Source organism: Scheffersomyces coipomensis, assembly GCF_036884675.1.
Source record: "Scheffersomyces coipomensis strain NRRL Y-17651 chromosome Unknown DFJ63scaffold_5, whole genome shotgun sequence".
NCBI classification, from domain to species: domain Eukaryota; kingdom Fungi; phylum Ascomycota; class Pichiomycetes; order Serinales; family Debaryomycetaceae; genus Scheffersomyces; species Scheffersomyces coipomensis.
Genome location: NW_027042896.1, coordinates 1,399,222 through 1,425,077, shown reverse-complemented (window position 1 = coordinate 1,425,077; position 25,856 = coordinate 1,399,222). Strand labels below are relative to the sequence as shown.

The 25,856-nt window shown below is 32.0% G+C and overlaps 11 protein-coding genes across 11 annotated transcripts; 5 read left to right on the top strand and 6 right to left on the bottom strand. All coding sequences in view use genetic code 12, as the record gives it.

Annotated features, from left to right (window-relative positions):
- Positions 1–214: 214 nt before the first annotated feature.
- On the top strand, positions 215–934 carry DPM1 (dolichyl-phosphate beta-D-mannosyltransferase; the record flags this gene model as incomplete). Its single annotated transcript, XM_064905165.1, has 1 exon — positions 215–934. The coding sequence occupies one exon, from the start codon at positions 215–217 to the stop codon at positions 932–934; it is 720 nt and encodes a 239-aa protein (XP_064761297.1).
- A 285-nt stretch (positions 935–1,219) lies between these two features.
- On the top strand, positions 1,220–3,400 carry UBA2 (E1 ubiquitin-activating protein). Its single transcript, XM_064903981.1, has one exon. It carries the CDS (start codon positions 1,504–1,506, stop codon positions 3,334–3,336), a length of 1,833 nt encoding a protein of 610 aa, XP_064761296.1. The 5' UTR covers positions 1,220–1,503; the 3' UTR covers positions 3,337–3,400.
- Position 3,401: 1 nt separating this feature from the next.
- Positions 3,402–4,076, top strand: PFY1 (profilin). The gene has a single exon (XM_064903991.1). The coding sequence runs from the start codon at positions 3,568–3,570 to the stop codon at positions 3,946–3,948; it is 381 nt and encodes a 126-aa protein (XP_064761295.1). The 5' UTR covers positions 3,402–3,567; the 3' UTR covers positions 3,949–4,076.
- A 122-nt stretch (positions 4,077–4,198) lies between these two features.
- CDR4 (Cdr4p) lies at positions 4,199–8,710 on the bottom strand (the record flags this gene model as incomplete). Its single annotated transcript, XM_064905161.1, has 1 exon — positions 4,199–8,710. The coding sequence occupies one exon, from the start codon at positions 8,708–8,710 to the stop codon at positions 4,199–4,201; it is 4,512 nt and encodes a 1,503-aa protein (XP_064761294.1).
- Positions 8,711–9,841: 1,131 nt separating this feature from the next.
- Positions 9,842–10,243, bottom strand: OFR1 (Ofr1p; the record flags this gene model as incomplete). Its single annotated transcript, XM_064906388.1, has 1 exon — positions 9,842–10,243. The coding sequence occupies one exon, from the start codon at positions 10,241–10,243 to the stop codon at positions 9,842–9,844; it is 402 nt and encodes a 133-aa protein (XP_064761293.1).
- A 295-nt stretch (positions 10,244–10,538) lies between these two features.
- Positions 10,539–11,466, bottom strand: DFJ63DRAFT_206409 (uncharacterized protein). Its single transcript, XM_064903988.1, has one exon. The coding sequence runs from the start codon at positions 11,330–11,332 to the stop codon at positions 10,835–10,837; it is 498 nt and encodes a 165-aa protein (XP_064761292.1). The 5' UTR covers positions 11,333–11,466; the 3' UTR covers positions 10,539–10,834.
- A 1,369-nt stretch (positions 11,467–12,835) lies between these two features.
- On the bottom strand, positions 12,836–15,361 carry CDC48 (AAA family ATPase; the record flags this gene model as incomplete). The annotated part of the gene is made up of 1 exon (XM_064908423.1): positions 12,836–15,361. One exon carries the CDS (start codon positions 15,359–15,361, stop codon positions 12,836–12,838), a length of 2,526 nt encoding a protein of 841 aa, XP_064761291.1.
- A 415-nt stretch (positions 15,362–15,776) lies between these two features.
- On the top strand, positions 15,777–16,826 carry HNT1 (adenosine 5'-monophosphoramidase). Its single transcript, XM_064903982.1, has one exon. It carries the CDS (start codon positions 16,244–16,246, stop codon positions 16,718–16,720), a length of 477 nt encoding a protein of 158 aa, XP_064761290.1. The 5' UTR covers positions 15,777–16,243; the 3' UTR covers positions 16,721–16,826.
- Positions 16,826–17,795, bottom strand: SFT2 (Sft2p). The gene has a single exon (XM_064903987.1). The coding sequence runs from the start codon at positions 17,598–17,600 to the stop codon at positions 16,932–16,934; it is 669 nt and encodes a 222-aa protein (XP_064761289.1). The 5' UTR covers positions 17,601–17,795; the 3' UTR covers positions 16,826–16,931.
- A 53-nt stretch (positions 17,796–17,848) lies between these two features.
- DFJ63DRAFT_336689 (uncharacterized protein) lies at positions 17,849–19,197 on the top strand (the record flags this gene model as incomplete). Its single annotated transcript, XM_064908422.1, has 3 exons — positions 17,849–18,066; positions 18,272–18,517; positions 18,723–19,197. The coding sequence occupies 3 exons, from the start codon at positions 17,849–17,851 to the stop codon at positions 19,195–19,197; spliced, it is 939 nt and encodes a 312-aa protein (XP_064761288.1).
- Positions 19,198–20,421: 1,224 nt separating this feature from the next.
- Positions 20,422–24,464, bottom strand: DFJ63DRAFT_336688 (uncharacterized protein; the record flags this gene model as incomplete). The annotated part of the gene is made up of 7 exons (XM_064908421.1): positions 20,422–20,699; positions 21,036–21,243; positions 21,479–21,617; positions 21,760–21,847; positions 23,127–23,224; positions 23,431–23,737; positions 24,266–24,464. The coding sequence occupies 7 exons, from the start codon at positions 24,462–24,464 to the stop codon at positions 20,422–20,424; spliced, it is 1,317 nt and encodes a 438-aa protein (XP_064761287.1).
- Between the last annotated feature and the right edge of the window lie 1,392 nt (positions 24,465–25,856).

The following is a 25,856-nucleotide window of genomic DNA, read 5'->3' as shown; positions in this document are numbered from 1 at the left end:
AAAAAGACTCTCTTATATAGGTGATATAGTGATATATACACATTGTTTTAATAACATTCTATATACGTAAATTTTATATAGAAATATTTATATGCAGTCCAAGCCAATTTTTAAATTTCAGAAAAACAAGAACACGTCAATAAAACAAATTGAAATATGGCTACCACTTAATTTACTTGTTCGATATACCAATTATCAACAACAACCAGCCAACATGACTACCGACAAGTACTCAATTATCTTACCAACTTATAATGAAAGAAAGAACTTACCTATCTTGATCTATTTATTATCCAAAACTTTTGAACAACAGAAGATAAACTGGGAAGTTATTATTGTTGACGATAACTCTCCAGATGGTACTCAAGAAGTTGCCCACAAATTGATTGACATATTTGGAAAAGACCATATCCAATTAAGAGCCAGAGCAGGTAAATTAGGGTTAGGTACTGCCTACGTTCATGGTTTACAATTTGTTACTGGTAATTTTGTTATAATAATGGATGCTGATTTCTCTCATCATCCTGAAGCTATTCCAGAATTAATTGCTAAACAAAAGACTGAAGATTTTGATATTGTTACCGGTACTAGATATGCTGGTGATGGTGGTGTCTATGGTTGGGATTTAAAAAGAAAATTAGTTTCAAGAGGTGCCAACTTTTTAGCTGCTACTGTTTTAAGACCTAATGTATCTGATTTAACTGGTTCTTTCAGATTATATAAGAAGGATGTCTTAACCAAGATCATCGAGGTTACTAAATCCAAGGGTTATGTCTTCCAAATGGAAATGATGGTAAGGGCTAGATCATTAGGATTCAAGATTGGTGAAGTTCCAATCAATTTCGTTGATAGATTATATGGTGAATCCAAATTAGGTGGTGATGAAATCGTTGGTTATTTAAAAGGTGTTTGGACTTTATTTACCAGTGTTTAAATCTCTTTCAAGTGTATATTATAAATAAACGGCTTTAACCATGCGTGTTTGAGGTATATTCTGTGGCATCCATCCAAGTAAACCTTTTTGTGCGTTGTAAGTAATATGAATAGCTGTGAAGAGTAGTGAACAGCAGATTTCGCTTATCTTTGGTAACATGTTGAGAGTGTTATGTAACATAGTGAATAGGAATCGAAGAAGAGAAAAAAGTCGGTTAAAATGAAACTAAAATGAAATAAGCATAAAGAACATTAACGTAAAACTAAGATGCTCAGAGAAAAATTTAACTGTTATGGTAGCGCCACAAACACCAACTTAACCCAAATCCATAATTCCCGAAACCAAAATTGGAGTAGTCACAGATACACATAATTAACATTGGGGTCTTTGTTAAATTAATATTCTTTAAAGGAAAAGCAACTGCAGTAGAAGGAGTCTGTTGTGGTTTAAGTAACACTTTCTTGTACTGAAATTGGTATGCGAAAAAAAAAGCGGGCAGCTGAAAAATTGAAAACAAATTTAAGGAAGGTATAGTTTAAAATTACCTTATTTTATTATAGTCAATCAAGATGGCCAAAGATACGTATTTGAAGAAGGTCTTAGGATCTGAGCGTTATAACCGAATCAGGTCATCGAAAGTGTTGATGGTTGGTGCAGGTGGGATTGGATGTGAGTTATTAAAAGATCTAGTATTAACGGGATATGGACAAATTCATATTGTCGATTTAGATACTATAACATTATCCAATTTAAACAGACAATTCTTGTTTCGTAAGACTGATATCGATAAATCGAAATCATTAACTGTTGCCAATGCGGTTCAATCATTCAATTACTTGAATTCCAACTTAATTCCTCATCATGGTAATATTATGGATGGTAATCAATTCCCAATCCAGTGGTGGTCACAATTTGATTTCATATTTAATGCATTAGATAATCTTGAAGCAAGACGTCATGTTAATAAGATGTGTTTATTCTTGAAAAGGCCATTGATGGAAAGTGGAACCACCGGATTTGAAGGTCAAATTCAACCAATCTTTCCTTATCATAGTGAATGTTTTGATTGTCAAGCTAAAGAAACCCCTAAAACGTTTCCTGTTTGTACAATTAGATCAACACCATCATCACCAGTCCATTGTATTACGTGGGCAAAAGAGTTTTTATTCTATCAATTATTCGATGAAGCAGATTCCACAGAATTAAATAGTGCTGATAAAATAGCTGGTGAAACTGATGATAAAGATCAACAAGAAAACCTCGCGAAGGAAGCAAATGAATTAATTGAATTAAGAAATCTGATTATATCGAAAGATAAGGATGTATTCTTCACAGAGCTTGTGTTTAAAATATTCAAGACAGATATTGAAAGATTATTGTTAATTGATACTTTATGGAAATCTAGACAAAAGCCGAATCCATTACAGTTTTCAGAATATGAATCAGAGTTAGATAATTTAATTGCTGATGATAAAAATACATCTATATTAACTGATGATACCAAGGTTTGGACAATCTTGGAGGATTTATATGTCTTACGTAAATCAGGTGAATCATTACAAAAGAGAATAAACTCAGGAGATGAGCTGTCTATATCATTCGATAAGGATGATGAAGATACTCTTAACTTTGTGGTTGCATCAGCCAATTTAAGATCATCTATTTTCCATATCGAAACAAAATCAAAATTTGATATAAAGCAAATTGCTGGTAATATTATTCCAGCTATTGCTACTACCAATGCTATTATTTCTGGGTTTTCATGTTTAAGTGGATCTGATTATTTTAAAGTTGATGCCAAGAAGATTGGGACTGATTTTTCAAGTTTCATGAACCATTCTAGAACTGTTTATATCAGTATAAGGCCTAATAAGTATATTACTTCAGCTTTACTTTCAGAGCCAAATGAAAAATGTGCTAGTTCATCCTTGTTATCTAGAGGAGTGTTAAGAATATCCAAATCCGATGTCAAAGCTCAAACTTTAGGATGGTTAGTTAATACTTTGATAGATACATATGATTATGAGGAAGAAGGATTATCGATATCTTTAGGACAATCAAGATTGATTTATGATGTTGATTTTGATGATAATCTTGGTACAAAATTGATTGATATAAATGGGTTTAAAGATGGCGAGCTTTTATTCATTCAGGATGATAATGATGAATTAGAAAATCTTGAACTATACATCACCATAACTGGTGAAGGAACCCTTACAACCTTACCTGAGTTTAAGCTTCGACCAAAGAAAGAGTTTGCTGAAGAAGATGAAGAAGATTATTCTATGGAAGAAGTTGATGGAAATAGAGACACCATTATTATCGATGACGAAGAAGAAAAAGCAATTGATGACATCGTCATCGAAGAACCTGCTTTAAAGAAAAGAAAAGTTGTTGAATAGATATAGATCTACATACATATATACATAGTAAATATAGAGAATTTTGGTATTGTTTACATTGCTTACATAATCACTCGTTAAACTGTAACTAACGAAAAAATGTGGGACTCTCAATTCAATCCAAACTAAAAAAAATCAATCACCCACCACATAGTAAAAAGGGATTCTGTTTAGGCCAGATCATTTCTTTTTTGAATTAGTTCTTATCAATTGAAACATATATCTGATACTATGTCGTGGCAAGCATATACTGACAACTTAGTTGCAACTGGTAAGCTTGATAAAGCTGCTTTATATTCCAGAGCTGGTGATTCATTATGGGCTCAATCATCTGGTTTCCAATTACAAGCCAACGAAATCACGGAAATTGCAAAAGCTTTTGATAATCCATCAGGATTACAGGCTCATGGTTTACATGTTCAATCACAAAAGTACTTCTTGTTGAAGGCTGATGACAGATCTTTATACGGTAAACACGAAGGTGAAGGTGTGATTGCTGTTAGATCTACTCAAGCCATCTTAATTGCTCATTATCCAGCTGGTGTCCAAGCTGGTGAAGCCACTTCAATTGTCGAGAAATTAGCCGATTATTTGATTGGTGTCGGTTACTAGTTAAATGGTGTTGTGGTTGATTCAATATTGTTTATAGTTGATAATATCTATATCTTTCTTTTATCGATTATAAGAGAGATATGGTACTAACTAATACCCTAGTTGTTTCTTTTAAATTGTATACTTTAATCGAGTTTGAATTCAGTTTTGTATCTACACAGTATCACTTTCAACATGAAATATACGATATTAATTATTAAAGAAAAAAATTACAAACAAATTACTTCTGTAGAGCTGTTAAATTATAAAATTAACTATGATGTATCCTTTTTGTCTTCTTTGGTACTCTAGCCAAATAGTAGAAGAAAATAGTCATAACAATATTAAAACAAATGAAACCAATGAATACTCCAATATTTCTACCTCTCTCACTATAATAAATATCCATAGTCTTAAGGAATACGTTGGTACTCTTCATAGTACAGAATTCACATACTGAAGTTGAAGATTCGTCTACCAAATAACCTCCCGCGACTGCCATATAAGGTTGCATAAATTCTCCACAGGTTAGGTTCCCAGCGGGTACAAACTTTAAAATTTCATCTGCTGAACAAGTAACATCCGAATCAGCCAAACCAATACCTAAAAAGGCTCCCACAAGATAAGTAACAGGATTGAATCTATACATAAAGATCCAAAATCCTGGTAATTTATTCTTAGGAACTAATACACCACAGAAATTCAAACACATATTAAAAAGAACCACACAAATATTACCAGCATTATTTTCAATCTCAATGAACGAAATGACAAGTTGGGCTAAGGTTCCAATATACATATAGAATAGAACACACGAGAGCCACATTAATGCACCTCTTTCGTGAACTGTATCTGTTGGAACTGCATTACTGTATAAACCAACTGGATAATACCAACTGAAGAAAGCCAATGTACCTGCCAAAATATTCCATGGTAACTCACCTGTTATTTGAGCACATATGAAGGCAAACCAACTAAATGTTCTTGAAGGACGTTCTCTAACTTCATATAAACTTCTCTGTGCTACAAAATGGGGTAAATATTGAAGAACACAGGTCATCAATGTTAAAAAGAATAAAAATACCAGGAACATTTGATTTTGCAACCCTTGAAGTGATCTATCTGCCTTAAAGAAACTGAATCCATTAAACAACGACGCCAAAACTGCATTCAAAATCTTGGAATAGGTGAATGAAGGAGTTCTCCAATATTGTTGCAAAACTCTCTTTGTGACCAATAAGTATTGATAAGGTAAAGATCTGGCAAATAATTTATACTTTTCAGGATCAGTATTAACTGGGAGTTTAACTAATTCAGTTTCCATTCTATCTAATTCATTCACAACTTCTTGATACTCCAGAGAATTTCTCCAGACATCATAGTAATCCTTTTCAGCATGAGATCCTGGAGCAGCTCCAATGACTTCTAACATCCATTCAGCTGGGTTAGCTTCACGAGGACACTTATGAGGCGAGTTTCTTTCAAAATATTCTATTAAGGTTTGACAATTCTCTCCAAGATCACCGAAATAAACAGTTTCACCACCTTGTTGCAAAAATAACAATCTATCAAATTCTTGCAATAAAAGTGCTGAAGGTTGATGAATAGTACATAAAATAGCTTGACCATGATCAGCAAGTTTTCTTATCAATTTACAAATTGACCAAGCAGTTTGAGAATCTAAACCAGAAGTTGGTTCATCTAAGAATAATAATAAATCTGGTTTGGCAACCAATTCAACCCCAATCGTTAATCTCTTTCTTTGTTCCACATTTAACCCTTCACCAGCAACACCAACAACTGCATCGGCATATAATTGCATATCTAACAAATCAATAATAGATTCAACATAATCTCTCTTTTCTTGTGTTGAAACAGATTTGGGTTGTCTCAAATAAGCTGAGAATCTTAATGCTTCACGAACAGTTGAGATATCAAGATGTAAATCTTGTTGTTGGACATACCCAATAGATCTTTGGAAGGAAGTGTCTAATGGACGACCATTTACCATTTTAATACCATCAGTTATAACACCAGCTGTTAATCTCTCTGAAAGAGCATTTAATAAAGTAGTTTTACCAGCACCACTACAACCCATCAAAGCAGTCAATTGACCAGGTTTAACCCAACCATCAATCCTATTAAGAAGCACTCTATCTTCAGATTTGATCTTGACTTGATAAGTTAAGTTTCTCCAATGGAAAGTATCACGATTTTGTTTAAATTTACTAAATGTACTATCTTGTGGAGAAACTGATAATGACGGAACTTCCTTTTCAGCTTCTTCCACAGAACCAGATTCAGTATCATGCATTGCTTTTCTCTTTTGTCTTAATGCTCTTTCTTGGAACACCAAGATTTCACCCTTTTGCATGGCTCCTTTATTAAACTCACATAAAATAATATAAGTAAATAAAAAGAATACGGTGAATGCAATGATTATACCAAAGTTTCTCCATTTATGGGAATTATAATACTCGAACGAAATGCCAATGAAATCATCACCATTCACATATTCTTGACCTAATTGAGATCCAACCACAGAACAGATCCTATTATCTGGAGTCTGGGGATATCCTGCACCAGATGGAACAAATTGGGAACATTCAAATTGAGTATCATGGAATTCATTAGCCATCAATGCTTCAAAGGTATATGCAATTGGATCAATATAATTAATCCATCTACACCATCCTAACATTTTTGGAGTTGGAATTACAAAACCCGTAAAAGTCATGAATCCTAATAACATAAGGGCAGCTGGAGTCATAGCTTCAGATAGCGTTTTGGTAGCAGCACCAATAGTTCTGAAAATGTGAGACATGGCTAATGTTGAAACAAAATTGATTAATAAATAGAAAAAGAATCGTCCTGGTTCTCTTCTAAAATGGACCATGAAGTAATAAACAAGATTAAATCCAATAGCAATTATAATTTTAGATGGTAACTCCATAATTATTGAAGCAAGAGCATCAGCAGCGGGATGATATAATGCGTAGGTCTTATGTTTCTCAACGATTGGTCTTGCTTCATAAAGATTGAAAACTTCAATAATACATGAAAAGGCATTGAATAAAATAGCGAAAAACATAGCAGCAGTTCTATAATAGAATGAACCTGTGGTATGTGGTAGATTATAAAAAATGGAGGATATAAGTAAACTCATGGAGAAATTGGCAATGATATGAAATACCACAACTGTTGGAGCCGAAATATTTCTTAAATAATCTCTATAAATGATGTATCTCACTTGCATTAAGAATGATACAGTATAAGAAGACTTTGGATTGGTATGTTTACTTTGTCTTGCAACATGAGATTCTTTAAATTTATCACTATAATGTGATCCAGAATGTTGTTCTAAATAAGCATCTATGTCTAATAATAATTGAGCTCTTTGTGGAGAAGCTAACCAACGATCATAAAACTCTTTTGCAGTCCTAGGTACTTTATCTTCGAATCCAGGACTAACTGTTCTTTCAGATGGATTAGTTAAGGAAGTTAAGAAATCAGCCGTGGTTTGTCTTTGAGGACATTCCCAACCCATACTGGTAAAATATTCTTTGGCTGTCCTAGTATTACCAAAATAAATTTGATAACCTTCATATAAAAGACTGACATTATCGAATAATTCATAAGAATCTTGAGAACATTGATAAATTGCAATCAAGGGAGTTGTACCAGTAATATCAGCTGAAGTTCTTAATGCCTTTAAGAATTCTAATGCTGTGGCTGAATCTAAACCTCTAGTTGAATTATCCCAACATTGAACAAAACCTTGACTAATAGCCACTTCGGCAATTGAAACTCTTTTTCTTTCACCACCACTTACACCCCTCACATAGTCATTACCAACTTTTGTATTCTTGGTATGACTTAAACCAAAGGTAGCCATATATACCTCAGTTAAATGTTTGGCATATAATTCTCTTGATACACCCAAAGGAATATTTTGTGGAGTTCTTAACAAAGCTGCTAATTCTAATGTTTTAAATACTGTTAAATGAGGGAAATGATTTTCAGTTTCGGCACAATAGACCACATCTCCTCTATAATGCTTTTGAATTTGATCTGGAGTTAAAGAATTATATCTTATGACTGATTCTTTACCAACATGGAAACCATAGGTATGACAAGCTAAGGTTTTTAATAAAGTGGTACAACCTGCAGATGGTCTACCCAATACCACTGTTAAAGTTCCAGGTTTGCATAAGCCTTCCATTGGTTTTAAAATATCAAATGAATCATGTTCCAAGGATGAAGGGGTTAATCTTCTGACAAGCTTGTTTAAAAATTTATAGGGAACATTCAAAACATTGCTTTGATAATCAAATTTTGAAGAATGTCCATAACATCTAAGATCTTTATAAACTAAACCCAATGTTGTAGGTTTATAATAATCAATATCACTAAGAATCAACTTTTGCATATTTTTGATCCAGAATTTATAATCGAATTCATCATTATGAGGGTTTAATTTTGGATTAATGAAATTTTCATGTTCATCATCAACCATGGGGATTTGACCTGGGATATCAGATAAATGAGTTAATTTTCTCAGTAATGATAAATCCAATTCACTTTCATTAAATGCTTCATCATTTTTATTAAAATCAATAGCAGCAACATTCGAAAATGAAGTACGAGTCATGGTTCTGGCCAAGTTTCTAATCTCTTGTCTGACTTGAGAAGTAACACCGTCATAGGGAAGATTATTCAGACTAAGGTCAACACCCGTGTCAACCGGCTTACTATCAAAGGTGGGAGGAATAAAACCAGACATCTTCTAAAGTGTTATATGATAATGATTGTAGTTATTATGGTAGTTGTTTTCTACTTTTCTATACTTTTGTTATGATTTCTAAGAATGAATTCAAATTTCACATTACAACCTTTTGAAATATGCCATCGCGGTGGATATATATATGAGTTTGGATAATTCCAAAACATTGAATTCTGTGATCAGTTGCAAAATCGCAAAAAAATAAATTACAATGTCCTCCTTAAAAAATAAAAATCTGTAAAACACGCAATAAAAAGCGCTATTTCGGATGATTTTTTAAATAATAATAATTGTTAAAAGTTTAACTTCAAATATGCTATCCGATACCGAGGATGAAAACTAAGATCAAAACAGGTTTGTTATAATTCCCTTAAGATGCTGTATATGAATTTGGATTTTTTTGATATGAAAGAATAACAACAACATTGAAGAGGCCAGCCTCGTTTACTGTAAATTAAAAGTAGGTTTTATGGAGGAGAACCGTTTTGGTTTGAACATCAACTAAATTCAGATGAAATGAAATTCAATATCGAAAACAAACATGGATAATCGCTTATAATTGATTACGAAATCGAAATTAATCATCTTTTAGAGCCTAATGTAACACCAGATAAACTTTTTTTAACTAAAAATGGTTTAAAGTTTTATTATAATAATTTATCTCTTCTCAACCATAAAATGATCACCTCATTTGATGCAACATATCCTGTATATTATAACCACCACTTATTTCCCCCAGACTTTAAACAAAGTGCTATGATGACGATGGGGACAGGAGGATTTAACTCATTTAATCCGGTTTATATATCATATGTTGCTATCCAAGAACGGTATGCTTTCATCGTTACTTCATTCTCTAGGTGTCATCTTGGCTCAATAATAATATTTTTTTTATGTGCTGCATAATATTTGTTAATTATAGAAACGCTAAGAAATTAAGTCATTTGACATAAATTTAGCTAACGGTATTTATGACGAGGTTTCAGTTACCATAGGATAATTTTAATCAAGGTGGCTACAATTTGTCTTTATTTATCGATTTTTTATTGTGTATCGTTTTATTAATCTAGATATTTAATAATTTACTTCTACTATGATCTTTAATATGCTACTTCTTATCAACTGACTCAATTATAATTTATAGAATTCATCTTCAACACCATCTAATTTCTTTGGTAAACGAACTACTATACCAACTGGGTTAATAATAACATTTTCAATATCCCAAATACCAGTACTATAATAAACATCTTTTTTTAAGAATGCAATGACATCTTCTCTTGAATCAGCTACTAAATGGAAAGTACTACCAGCAAACTTGGTTTTAGCATCATCATGATAAATGGCACCAGCAGATTTAACAATTCCTGAATTAACAGTTGGTGCAATACCTTTAAAATGTTGAGGTCTGATTTCTGTTCTATCAGTATTTGGTTTATCAAAGATAATAACGTTATATTCAATTGACATGGTTCTTAAACTAGATGAGAAGTATCTGATAGTTGGTTTTAATAAAGTATTACTTTTAAACATCAAATATTTGAATGAGTTTCTAAATTAAACTACCTTTCTCCACTATTTATATATATATTAATTTATCCAATTTTTGAATTCCTGGCGGTTTGATCCTGAGAATACTGCATACAAGCTGAAAAATCGGGATAAATATGCCGAAATATTACTAGTTTATTATTTACTATTTAATAATTATAAACTACAGTAAGTTGCAAATAATCTAAATGATAAATATATTAATAGACTTGAATAATAGTTTCAAGCTTTATATAAATTACTAATAATATAAAGTAAATACTAAAATGTGAAGAAAAGAGAAAGTGAAAGTGAAATAATAAAATTTTAATGTAATAAAATGGTTTAAATGAAAGCGTACAACCTGATTAATTCAAACGTGGTAGTGAGTTTGAAGTTTTCAAGATTGTACTCTGCCATAATGCAATGATGAATATAATGAAAAAAGTATCATGAGGTATGATGATAATGATTCTTAACTGTCGTTGTGTTATAACTTTTTGATTCTTGATTGGAATGAAGACCAAAAGCATGACAAAGGCAAGTGATGACTAATATACTGTAATTTTGTTTTTGATTTAATGGTTTGATATTCTAATCAGATGAAGTATCAATTGGAGCAAAGATTCTAACTCTTTCCTTTCTTGGACCTAATTTATCTGTTTTTATACCAGCTCCAAATTGATTACCATATGGAGAATGTGTTGGGATTAAATTAGTGGAAGTGACTGGTGGATCTGAGATTCTTCTGTTTTGTCTTTGACCTATACCACCTTTATCTCTAATGAAACCTTTAATAAAGGAAGTTTTATATCTTCTCAAGTAATTTTCATTTCTCAAGTTCTCACGATCTCCGTTAACTTGTTGGTTATATAATCCAGTAGCTATTAATGGTTTGTCAGTTGGTTCATGGTTCTTGTAGACCAAGAAAGCACCAGCTACAGCAGCTATACCGAATATTTTAGTGATATTTATTTCTAAAGTCTTTGGTGGTTGTGAATGGGAGTCATGATGATGATGTGATGAATTGAATCTTTTAAATGATTGTTGTATGGTACGACCAGAAGATGTGTTTCCTACTCTTCTCAACATAGTCTAAGCTTAATATCTATTCTTATTAGTTGGATGGAAGTATTGATATCCTTTAATAGATTTATTATCCCTTTATTGTTTTCAAAATTTTCTGTAACTTTTTCTTTGATACGTGAGTGAGAGAACACTTTTGTTGTTTAACCAATAAAATTTATTTAAATGAAAATCCAACTTATATACAGGAAAGTCAGGTCACGTGAACAAATATATAAACTACAAAATATGAATCAATGTTATTTTAAACAAAATTAATATTGAATCGATTAATGAAACTATATATAAAGATATAAACCAAAAGTATGAATAAATGAAGAATGGAAATATGATTTTAAAAAGACCCCCAAGTACCGTAATTGTAGTGATAATCTGAGTAATCCAGATGTAAACACTGAAATGAATGAATAAAAAATATAATATAATGAAACCGATACCCAAGGAATGAATACAAAAAGACACTGTTAATTAGAAAACCAGGGAAGCATAGAATATCCCATAAGACGCCACTTCTCACTTGGAATTATTACCATTGTTATAAAAATGATCTTCAATCCATGAAGGACGATAAGCCTTTGGATTGATACTACTATTAAATGGTTTATTCCCATTAGCAACAATCTTTTTAGGAGCTGTTTTGGAAAAGTTTGAAACGAAGAAATCACTTGCGATTAAGAACATTGGTGTAAGGATAAACAATCCACTATTAGCAAAGTGTTTCATGTTATGTGATTGGGTCTATATCTATGTGGGGTATAATTGGAAAAAATGCAAGTTTCGTAAAGACTTTTGAATTAAGGGTGTGTTATCTGAGTTGAATCTATATATTATAAACACAAGGAGATTGAAGGATTAACTTTTATGTGATAAGGGTATTAGATGATATTTTGATGTTTGTAATTATACATTACACAAACAAACCGTTGTTTGCTGCTTTAAAGATGATAAATGACAAGAATTTGAACCTGTCAAGATAGACTTAGAAAAGTCTTTAGTTATGTATGTCTATAACGAGCTTAAAGCTCTAAAAGATATGCAAATATGAGTTGAAACTTAAGTAGCTTGAAGAAGAAAAAGGGATAGCAAATTTAAAAAGAGGAGTGTAAATTTATGCTTATTTATTTTTTATGAAGAATTTTTCCGATCTTGTCCTTTGTTCGGAGAGAAGAGCCAAAAAAAGGAGGGGTTCCTTTAAACTGGTAGCGACACGTTTATATAAGGAAAGGTATAACTAGTACCATAACAAAAATGGCTTGCAATGGGGAGTTATCATTACAGAAGGAAGCTATTTTTTTCTTTTTTTTTTATTCTTACTATATAGATAGAAAACTGTAACAATAAAATTATAACAAATAATATAAAAATAATAATATTAAGATAAACTAGACAAAGATTTAACAAATGACGACATGATAATGAACTTGATTTGAATTACTGATTATATAAGTTTCTTTTTTGACTTTCTTTCTTTCTTTCTTTCTCCATTTTGAAAATATACGTGATACTAGCTCAACTATATAAATCATCTTCTTCTTCTTCACGACCAAATGAAGCACCTCCAGCATTACCAGAAGCACCTTCACCATTGGCAGCACTTGCTTCACCACCTTCATTTTCAGCAAATCTAAAGTTACCAAATTGACCTCTTGAAGCTTGTAATTGTTGAGCATAAGCATCATAACGACGTAATTCAGCATCAGAAACAGAACGTTTAGCAGTCTTCATGGCTTCCTCGAAATGAAGTCTGGTGATGAATGGAACTGGATCTTCTTCTTCTTCTTCAACTTCTTGAGCTTCAGATTTAGTAGCAGTCATATCAACATCTTCTTCCTTGACTTTAGCTTCTTCCTTTTGAGCAGCTCTTGATTTATCTAATCTAATTTGAGCTTCAATAGAATCTTTAATAGCAAATTTAGCTGATCTTTGAACAATATAAGATAAATCAGCACCAGAGAATCCAGAAGTGATTTTAGCAATTTCGGTTAAATCTAAACCTGGTTCTAATGGAGTATTTCTTAATTGAGCTTTCAAGATAGATAATCTAGCAACTTCATCAGGTAATGGAACATAAATCAATTGATCTAATCTACCAGGTCTTAATAAAGCTGGATCAATTTGATCAGGTCTATTAGTAGCACCAATAACGAAAACATTCTTCTTGGCATTCATACCATCCATTTCAGTTAATAATTGATTAACAACTCTATCGGAAGCACCACCAGCATCACCATGAGATCCACCCCTAGCTTTGGCAATAGAATCTAATTCATCTAAAAACACAACAGTTGGAGCAGCAGCTCTTGCTTTATCAAAAATATCACGAATGTTAGATTCAGATTCACCATACCACATACTTAATAATTCAGGACCTTTAACAGAAATGAAATTAGCAGAAACTTCAGTAGCGACAGCTTTTGCTAAAAGAGTTTTACCAGTACCTGGTGGACCAAAGAATAATACACCTTTGGTTGGAGCCAAACCGAATTTTTGATATTGATCTGGATGTAAGACTGGATATTCAACAGTTTCTTTCAATTCATTCTTAATAGCATCCAAACCACCAATATCATCCCAAGTAACATTAACATTTTCAACCACAGTTTCACGTAAGGCAGAAGGATTAGAATTACCAAGAGCAAATTTGAAATTTTCCATAGTGACACCTAAAGAATTTAACACTTCAGCATCAATAGTATCTTCTTCTAAATCTATAAGATCCATCTTTTCACGAATTTGTTGCATAGCAGCTTCAGAACATAAGGATGCAATATCAGCACCAACAAAACCATGAGTTTCAGAAGAAATAGATTCTAAATCAACATCATCAGCTAATTTCATGTTTTTAGTATGGATTCTTAAGATTTCTAAACGACCTTCGGCATCTGGAACTCCAATATCAACTTCTCTATCAAATCTACCAAATCTTCTTAAGGCAGGATCAATAGAATTTGGTCTATTAGTAGCAGCAATAACAACAACATTTGATCTTGCTTTCATACCATCCATAAGAGTTAATAATTGAGAAACAACTCTTCTTTCAACTTCACCATTAGTTTTGTCTCTCTTTGGAGCAATAGAATCAATTTCATCAATGAAAATAATAGATGGAGAATTCTTTTCAGCTTCTTCAAAAGCTTTTCTTAAATTAGATTCTGATTCACCAGCCATTTTAGACATAATTTCAGGACCATTTATTAAAAAGAAGAAAGCACCTGTTTCATTAGCAACAGCTCTAGCCATAATGGTTTTACCAGTACCTGGAGGACCATACATTAAAATACCCTTTGGAGGTTTTATACCAATTGATTTAAATAATTGAGGATGTCTTAAAGGTAATTCAACTAATTCTCTAATTTGAGCCATTTGTTTTTTACAACCACCAATATCATCATAACCAACATCATTTAAATTATTTTCTTCATCTTCACGATTAATTGGATCACCTTCACAATGAATAATAGTATCTTGAGCAACAATGGCAATTTCTTCAGGATCAACTTCAACCACTTTAAATTCAACTTGTCTCATACCACCTCTTACAGTGAATAAATCACCTTTTCTTACTGGTCTATAAGCTTCGACGAAATAAGGTTTTAAATAAAGATCAAATAATGAACCAGTAATACCTTCAACAGTATCAGCTATTGGTAATACGGATATTCTATTAGCATATTTAATATCTGGACATGGATGAATGGAAACAATATCACCTAATCTGACTCTTAAATTATTACGAACACATCTATTGATTCTGGCAACACCATCATCCATATCATCATCAGCCAATACAATTAAGACAGTATCTTTTCTCTTTTTACCTTTAACTAACACAGTATCACCACGGAATAATTGTAATAATTCCATAGTGTTGGAGGACATAGTGATAACTGAATTGTCATCATTGACAGCATCATCAACGACTAAAGCATTATCCTTCTTCTTTCTTCTTAAGATAGCAGTAGCAGTCTTATCTTCAACTTGATGGGCACCAGACGCATCAAAATGAGGTTTCTTATCTTCTTCGTGGTTACTCATATTCAAAATGATTCAATTAGGTATCTAGTAAATGAATTAACTTGACTTTTAACAGATCGATTGATTTCTAAGGGGGGAACTTGATCAGTATATTGATTTCTCTAGACCAAAAACTCGAACGATTTTGATTAAAAGGAATTGATTATAATAGAAAAAGAAACGACAAAGATAATTTCAGGAACTGGAATGTAATAAGTTTTAATGATAAATCACAAGTTCTAATTGTAATTAAGATCAAAAGATGATTTGTAACCCTTAAGAATTGAATTGAAATCAAAAGAAGTATTTAAACGTAATAAATGATAATTGATGGTGAAAGTTGAGAATTTCCAACAGTGTCGCGGATGGTGTTGTGGGAGTGATTCCTGTATATAACTGCAGGTTTGGTGGCAATCCAAAATGGGGGAGAATTGGAAGAATCAAGATACTTTTATAAGTAGAATAGTATCCTTAACAGTTGGTGAAGTTTGTTGATGTATTTGTAAGACTGAAACTAACTCAAAATCATCTAAACTTAACTATGTCTAACTCCTTTACCATCGATTATGAAAAGCTTCTGTCAACTTCTATTCCAATCTACGGGGGTGGATTATATACAGTCCTAAGTACATATATGTGCTGTTCCCTTTTTGTTTTTTGCCACCCAATTCTGGCGATAAAAACCAAAAAGCTTTTAATCCAGATGTATGGATGTTGAGACAAACTTACTTTAGCGGTATGGATGTACCAATAATTTGACCATTAGTACACGACAGTTTCCCCAACCAAAATACTTTGTATAAACTGAAAAAGGGATTTGATTGAAATATATATATATGGTGATATTTTTATGAATTCATTTAATTTTAATTGGATAAGGTAACAAAATCGAATCAATTAACAATGGCTACTACATCAATTGCTCATGATGCAGCCTGTATCTTTTGTAAAATCATCAAGGGAGAAATTCCATCGTTTAAAATCATTGAAACTCCATTAACTTATTCATTCTTAGATATTCAACCTATTAGTCAAGGTCATATTTTAATTATTCCAAAATATCATGGAGCTAGATTACATAATATTCCCGATGAATATTTAGCTGATATTTTACCCGTAGTTAAGAAATTAACTAAAGTATTAGATTTAGATCAATATGATAAATTATCTGATATTGGATATAATGTGCTTCAAAATAATGGATCAATTGCTCATCAAGTGGTTGAACATGTTCATTTCCATTTGATTCCAAAGAAAGATGAAGAAACGGGATTGATTGTAGGATGGCCTGCTGAAGCTACTGATTTTGATAAATTAGGTAAATATCATAAACAATTACAAGATCAAATCCAATCTTTAAAAGATTCTGGTAAATTATAATGAATGGGGCTAGAAGTGTTTGTATTCAATGGGAGATGTGAGAGAGAGAGGAGTTTTGTAAGGGTTAATGATTTTTTAAAAAAAATATAATAATAAGATTAAAATTGATTTAAGTTTATATTAAATAAAATGACATTAAAATATATAACATTATTAAATAAAATTAGGTTAATTTGTTTTGATTTGATTTCATTGATTGAATCAGATTTATTTATAGAATAACTCCACCGACTAAACCACCTAAATATCCCACCACATAACTTGTAAACCAAGTTACAGTTGTTGCACCAAATGGGAAATAACTAAAACTATAATATAAAATTGCAATAAATTCAATTATACTAGCAAATATAGTTAATATTGTATTTTTTAAAATAATTGAACAATATAACGTTATTAAAATTGAACTGAAAAATATCGTTGAAAATAAAATTCTTTCTCTTGATAATAAATGCTTTAAATAACTATTTGGACCTTGTAAGATTCCAAATGATAATACAAATAATACTGATCCTAAAGTCCAAATTAATGCAAATTTTCTAGGTCTTAATGCTAATACAGGGAACATAAAAAAACAAATCACAAAACATAATACTGAAGCTGCAAGACAACATCCAAATCCGATAATCTTTTCAACTCTTGATAATTTAAACCATGAAGGTTCTTGAATTTGATTACTATTAGCATCTTGATTTGTCATAGGTAATCGAGTATATAAGTTATTGGCACTGGTTTTCACATAATCAGTCCAATCAGCAAAGATAGGTCGTTCGGTGGCATTATGATTGTTGGTATTGACGTTACTTGAATTGTTATGAGTTGGAAATGATCGATTCCAATTATTTTTCTGCTGTCTGAAGGTATTTTCTGATTCTGACATTAAAGGTATATGAGATATGAGTCTAAAGTGGTAGTTGAGTTGGATCTAGTAGTTATAATACAGATATGGGTATGGTTAAGTATGATATGATGATATGATGTATCAAATATACACTGTTGATAGATGATAATAAGATGGAATCATCTTTTTTATTTTGGTATCACTTATTTTTGTTTTTTTGTTTATGTGTTTAAAGTTTTTGCCGCTTTTATCAACAAGTTCTAAACTTGGTATATTATAATTACAGGATGTTACAAATACAAGATAAGTACCTATACAAGGCTCCTACTCCTTCTTATACTATGACTGTTTGTCAGTCGGTTCCTTCGCCAACTTCGACAGCAAATTCAGCAGCTACAACACCAACTGCAATCTGTGTGGCTCCTAACAATGATATTTGTCTTGATAGGTGTTCTTCACTTTTTGACTACTTTCACGTCCAATGTGCAATTGATACTAAACCAAGGTTTCATACTCCGAGCGAAATTACTTGTATCTGTGGGGTGGCGGCTGGATTTCCAACAGCATATGTTGCATGTCGTGATTGTACTTATGGTATTGGTTATAGTGGATCCTTTACCCCCTCCATATACCGCTCTACATTGGCATGCATTTGAAATGGCTCATTTAGGAATAAATAGCTGGACATGTAGTTCACTAAAACCTCCAAGCAATCTAAAGCAATGTTCTGTAATTCCTACAACGTCATCTACTACAAGTTCAACAAGTTCTACAAATGTAACTGTATCATCAAGTGCATTCATTATGGAAATAAGTTCTCAAAATTCTGGTGCTTTATCGTCTACGACTTTAGAGGAAAGCATAACATCAAATGAGAACGAGCCAGATATATCTCTAGAAATTCCTTCCCATGTTAAACCTTCTGTACCACTTTTCGTGCTAACTGCATTAGACCGGTTTACTCTTCGAGGTCATCACTTTTGAGTTCTACCGTGATATCGAGTTCATCTTCAGAATCTTTTACTTCAATCGAGTCGAACTCATCTATTGAATCGAGAATATCAACGTCAAGCCCTAGTTCACATACTACATTAGAGTCAAGCTCTTCTTTAAAGTCAAGCTCTTCTTTAGAGTGTAGTCTAGTTCACACACTACATCAAGTCCACCCTTTGCATCAAGCTCGTCTTTAGAGTTAATGTCGTCTGGATCTAATCTGGAACCAAATCCTACTTCAACTCAATCGAATGTTTTTACTGAATCATGTACCGAGATAAACTCGAGCAATAGTAGTTATAAAAGAGAATTAATATCCCAATCTGTGACATTAAGTATTGGTTCAATACAATCATATGTCCCTTCATCTGGGCAATTTGTAATCACTTCGGATGAAAAGACTATTTCCTTGGAAACAAATTCATCCATTAAATCTTCTGGCATAAACGTTGAACCCTCAGTAACTGTTAGTATATCTTCAGCTATATTATCAAACAACACTCCAAATACCTATTTAAAGTCTTCAATAGTCATCACCAGAGTAACTTCTATATCTTCAATTATCCCTTCGATGCTGGTATTGTTGCCTCCTGGGCATGAGTCTATATCGAGCTTGACAGTCCAAATTCCTGTGACGAACTGAAACTTTTTCAAGTTCTCATTTATTTGACTCTATCCAATTATCAATTAACGAAGTCGGGTCTACAATAAGAAGTAATTATTTTACAGTTATAGTTGTTAGTCGCAGTTATGCAGCTCAAGATCACTTTTCAATAGTCTCTACACAACACAGTTTTACAACACCAAGTCCAGAATACGGAGATGTATGTGTCCCAGTCGGTTTCGTGAATGAGTGTGAAGCTGTTTGTCATACATATTTTAGTTTTTTGAATCAAAAATGTGACAATTGGAAGAATAGCAATTCTTTGGAAATAGATTCATGCTTATGCAATGCTCAAAATGAATATGCTGGATATTTCTTGCTTTTGATACATGTGCCTCAGAGTAACCTCTTTTCACTAATCGAGGACCACCTTATTTGGAATTACCTGATTTTGCTGATTTATATTATTATGCATATTTTTTGATAAACATGAATCAAAAGTTCAGTTATGATCCTCCCCAGCCACCATATTAGATGATTACATGCATTTCTACTTCCAAAACAATAAAAAGTACTAGTACTTGTGTACCAACCAATGAATGTTTAATCAACTCCAAGTAATCGTGTATGCAAGGCTACGGCAATCTTTTCGAATGTATGCACAATTCCTGTAATTTAAGTGGTGGTGTAAACAAATTTTATTTGGATAACGAGATCCAATGTGTGTGCAGTGCGGTTCACTCAGAATTTGATCTTTTTGATTGTTTAAGGCTTGTGTTCAGAACATATATTATAGAGGAGAGCTGGTACCACCACCATTTACTGTATTGATCTGGCTTTCATTTGAAATAGATAATTTGTTGTTATTATTAAATGAAGAAACTTGTCCACGTCAACAAAATGTACAAACTCCAGATCAATTGTCCTTCTGTCAAATTCCGGCAGAGGTATCTGTTACATTGTCTCTTAATACTAGGACCAGTATAGTAACTGGGATCATGGCAGAGACGACTTCGACGGCAGCTTATGTTTCACCTATTATTTCAACCATTTCGAGTGCTGAGGGAGTTAGAATATCTTTCTCTATTTCAATAGGTTTGATATTAATAGGCATTTTTTTGTAATATAATAAACATAATAATTTATCTATAAAAAATGAAATATTAGGATTAAAGTAGAAAACTTTTTGAATAAATAAATAAATATATGAACAACCAGCAAAATGTGCTAATGATAACCTTATATACTCTTCCCCTAGTTTAGTCACTCAACACCATCCCAAACATCACCATTCAATCTAAATAATTTTTGACTGGTCTCATCAACGTTTATAAGTGATCCTTCTTGATGAGCAGAACAAACTTCTTTGGCTTGACGATTTCTACCATTTAAAACTTTTGGAGAGCTTGTTTCACCTGCTGCAGCAGCAAAATTCTTATTAAATATAAATCCTTGATCACCATTTACCACAGATGAAAACCAAAATAATTCATTTTCACCATGACTTAAAAGTCTAAAAGATTCCACAAAATTTAATCGAGCTAATAAAACATAGAAGTGAATTGTCGAGTCTTATCAATAATAACAGCTCCAGCTTCCATAAAGTGAAATAACACATGCATAGCTTCTAAATCAAGGGCATGGTCCGTTAATAATGGGAAATCAAACATTATAGCACCCAGTTTTTATGGAGACATTTTCCTAATGAATCTTGCATCAGTATTAGGTCTAGTTGGTGCTGTGTTTCTACTTCTAAAGAAAATACTCCTGTTTTTGTATATTTACTATTAGAAAAGAAAAGAAAATTAAATTATAAGTATTAACGAAGTAAACTTCTTGTTTTGGTAGTCCTCTATGATAATCAACAAGGAATTGACTTCTTACTTGTTCGTATTTGGGCAAATCTTTCATCTCTTCTCTCACAGCTCTTATAATTCTTGATTTTGAACGACCAGAAAGATTATCGTAATAAACAATTTGAATAGGTAAACTATTTTGAAGTTCTCTTGATAATGTAATTAAATGAACAGTATCATCAACATGTTTATCACCAGTGGTCAAGACTATACCTCTTCCGCTTAAAGACTTTTTGAATGAGATTAGGATGATGGATTTGTCTTATGAGCATTTAAATTTTGGAAAATTGGTAGATGTAATTTAACTGCAGAAGTCCATTTGTTCAGCAATGAAATTCTGAATGGCATTATTTTGACTTATTTCATTTGAAGTTAAATAACATTTATTAAAGATTCTTAAATGACATAAACCATCGAACATGGTTTGTACTTGTTGAAAAAATGAATCACTTTTTTTTATCAACATATTTTATTAAATGCATCTTGATATCAATTCTATCAGTTTTATCTCTATGATTATCTTCATTAAAACATTCTGGTAATTCTCTACCTTTATCATTTAAAAAGGTATCTAAATCAAAATTAAACAAATAAGCTTGAGTTCTTTCATTAGGATTTGTAAACCAATATTTATTATGATCAAAACAATTTCAAAATATAATCGATAACGATCACTAAAATCTAAAGTTTTGTGAATTTATAAAAGTCAGGTTTAGTATTTAAATTGTCATCATTTACAGTGAACATAGTTTCAAAATTGGAAGAAAAGATGGGATCAATATTTCTTTTATCTTCTAAATATTGTTCAATATAAAGTCTTGATGGACTATAATCTGAATCTGGTTGATCTTGTTATTATAAGTTGAATCAAAAGTAGATTCATAATTATTTCCTTTGCTACTCTTGTTGAACGATTGAATAGGTTGATTGGTGGTATTAATTATATTCACAATACTATCAGATATTGTTTCCGAATGATAACAATATAAATAGACATTGAAAGCTAGTATCCATCAACATCAACACAAACTAGAAGTCTATTACCTCTCAATAAAGATTTAATATTGAACATTCTAAAGCGTAACCAGACTTGTGCAATTGAAATACTTAAACAAAAAGAATAAGAATAACAAAATGAAAAGAAAAAGAACAATAATTACAAAATTTAAAATCTATATCAATGCCCAAAAAGGGAAGGGGCTATTTACTATATTAAAAAATTGTTGATACATACTATTCTTTAAAAAGGCAAACTCAAAAAAATAGCGTTACAAATGTTCGGAATCTAATAATGTTAAAATAAAAGGGCTATGATTTTTAGCAAAGCCGCCAAATATTTTTTTTTGCATTTTTTTCGTTTCTTTTTTCAGCAGCGTATTTTTCACAGCTGTGTACATTCTCGCCATATTTTTTTATCAATTTGTGCAGTAATGACCTCGCGATTTAACTTAAAACAATCTAAATCAACGCAATGCGATGCGATATTACGTAAGCTGATATTTTGAAAAAAAAAATTTTAACGCGAAGTACACTATGGTTAGTAATAGTTATAGCCTATTTAAGCGATTTAGGTTAATAGCACTTCTCTCGGCACACTTCTCTCAACAAAAGCATGGAAGACGGGTTTCAGCTAAAAGTTATATCAAAATCACTGTATAAATAGTCTTATTTTCTGAGTCAATATTTTATATTTATAAATGACAAGGGTCTTGTTTACTTTATGTTAAGTATAGTATGGCCCGATATAACTCTTCCTTCGAAATGCCAGTTATTCTAACGCACTTCTTAAAAAATATTCAAATGTCTTATTTTCAACGACCTGAATTAGACAACTGGGTTCATCGAAACAAGCTCAAGGAACTTACTTGAATATAGTCAGTCTCACATAGTTCAGATAATTATGTTGACTTTCTACAGACTACATCAAGGTAAAATAAAATAAAGTTCTATAAGAGATTTTGAATAAATGAAGATTAAGAAGAATTATAAGAACAACAACAATAAAGACTATAATCATTTATTAAGAAAACTGATACTGACCCAAACTAAAAAAAATCCACAATATGAGGCCCTTCATTAGCAAACGAGATCATGAATTTACGTAAGTGTCACTAGTTGAAATAAAACTAGCTGGGTTTGTAGTTAAAGTGGATATTGAATTCAAAGAAGATCTCGTCGGTACTAAATCTTTATCTTTTTTGAATGATACACTGTTTATTGGAGTTACCAGGTTGTATTCTAAAACACCATTAGTTGGAGGAAAATATCGAGCCCATAAGAGCAGAATTTGTACGTGAACCATTATAGGAATTTATTATCACAATAATGAAAGAAACTAGGCCATGGTTCAATGCATTCAATAATTGATGATTTGCTGTTGCAAACAGATGTTTCAAGAGGGTTAGATGATGTGGACCTAATCAATTCAGAGTCAGAACTAACCACAGATTCATCATGTACATCATTTGATAATATACTGTTGTACGTAGATGATTCGTAAACCATTGAAGTAGAGCTAGGGAGCGCAGATTCTGAGACAACCATAGGTTCATCTGATACGTTAAACGAATGAATGCCGCTGAATGTAGGCCATTCACGATTGAAAGATGATGTTGAACTAACCAAACTACCTTTTGCACTAATCATTGATTCATCTGATGCGAGACTTGAAAAGATGAAGCTGTATGTAGAAGATTCGTGGGTGATAGATGATGAAGAATTTACTAGTGGCTAGTCTGAGCTAGCCACAATTTCTCTAGGCTCATTGTTTGATAATACAGTGAAGTGGATGCTGGTAATGGTTCACAGATGAAGAACTAACGAATTGTTTTTGTCCTTACCTCAAATTCATCAGATTCAATATCCGAGAATAAGGTAGATGACTCGTAAGGGAAGCATGTCATAAATGGGAACTCTGAACTAGTGAATGGCTCTGATCGAAAATACGGTACTATGTGTATATGATGGGTAAGGGTAGGATGATTTAGAATTTAGGTACAGATATTTTGGACTAGCCACATTAGCTTTCGAAGTATAACTGTTTCATCGGATTCAATGACCGGAAATTTATGGTATATGCAGAGGACTAGTGCAAATTTTGAAGTAACTAACTGGTCTTCTGAACTAACCAAAGATTCGTCAGAAGTAAATGATTTGTATGGGTTTATTGACGTAAAATTTCTGACTGAAAGTTCGGAAGCATTCGAATTAATTACTGATCCGTCAGTTTCAGATTGTTGAGAATATTGTACTATGCGTATAAGGATTCGATGAGGTTAAATTCACGTAGGAATATTTAGGACCAATAAAGCCAGCATCTGAACTAAAAATGGCTTCGACAGGTGCAACCATTGAGAATTTACCGAAGTATGTTGATGATTCGTAAAGTTCTGTTGAAGTGAAACTTATTAAATGAGATTGTGAACTAACTACAATTTCATCAGACTCCATATTGAAGATGACTCCTAGACGATGGATGATTTGGAACATGCGAGTGAAGATTCTGAACTAATTATAGAATTATTGGGTTCAGTCCTTGACAGCATGTATGTGACAATTCATAAGATGTAGAAAATGTAGAACTTATGACTGATGATTCTGAATTAATGAAATATTCTTCCGAAGCAATAACTGATTCAATAACTTAAAACATTGTGCTATATGTAGACGATTCATAATAAATTGATGATGTAGATCTTATGAAAAGAGATCATGAATTAGATACTAATTCGTCATACTCCCTATTTTATGAATATGACACATAAGGGATGGACGTTGTAGAACTTATGAATGGAAGTCCAGTTCTTTTACTGTTATATCCTTTCTACTAACATGCTTGAAATTATTATTTCTATTCTAAATTATGTTATATTATTTCTAATATTATTCAATTATCTCCAGTAATGAATCCTAATCTAATTACCATATGAAATTTCTGACTTAATCCCATAATAGTCATACCTGAAAAAAGGGCCAGCCAAACAATAAATTGCTGAAACTTTAGTTGTAATATCCTACCGGTGAATTAATTATATATCTAATTCTTTTATTTACCTGTTAAAACTTCATATTTAATTCATTTAATTATCATCTGTCTAGTTACTCAAATAATTCATTTATTTCTTAAATTATTATATATAGTCAACTATAATATTGTTTCAACTTACAACATTTATTCTCATAATATCTAACAGTACTTAATTTCAATATAAATCTAATTCCTCTGTTTTTGAATATTTTTTCTGGTAAGCTGTCCTAACATTTATATATCATCCCTTCAATATTCTTTCCTCCTTCATTTATGCATTTATATCTAATCTCCATTGATTTATATCAATTATAAATTATCTACATAATCATCTATATAATCAATATTGTCGCATGTCGCTCACCAAGCACACGACATTTTCTCTTGTTCTCTTTTATCTAACACGCCAAACACTCTTATCTGTACCAAATACATACAATCATCATCATCGTCAATATAACCCAATATGTATAATGTTGTCAACTTCCAAATCCAGTATACAGTTCTTCCTTCTACTTCAAACTAGTAAATTCAGTCTCCCTGGCTGGGAATCATAAATAACTTTGACAAAATCACATGACTTTATCAGCGACATTCCTCTCCTTAACAAAATCTCCGCACGTGATCGACTGCTCAAGAATAGATTTCTACCACCTCCGATATCCTAAAACTCAAAAGTTAAAATTTCCCTCCTTCCCCCAACGAAAACCTAAAAAAAATTAACGGTTTTATACCTCCGGGACATTTCCACACGACTTTGTCCATAAAGTACTGCGGCACGTATCTTTCCTCAGCGGAAGCATCTTTCCCGTGTC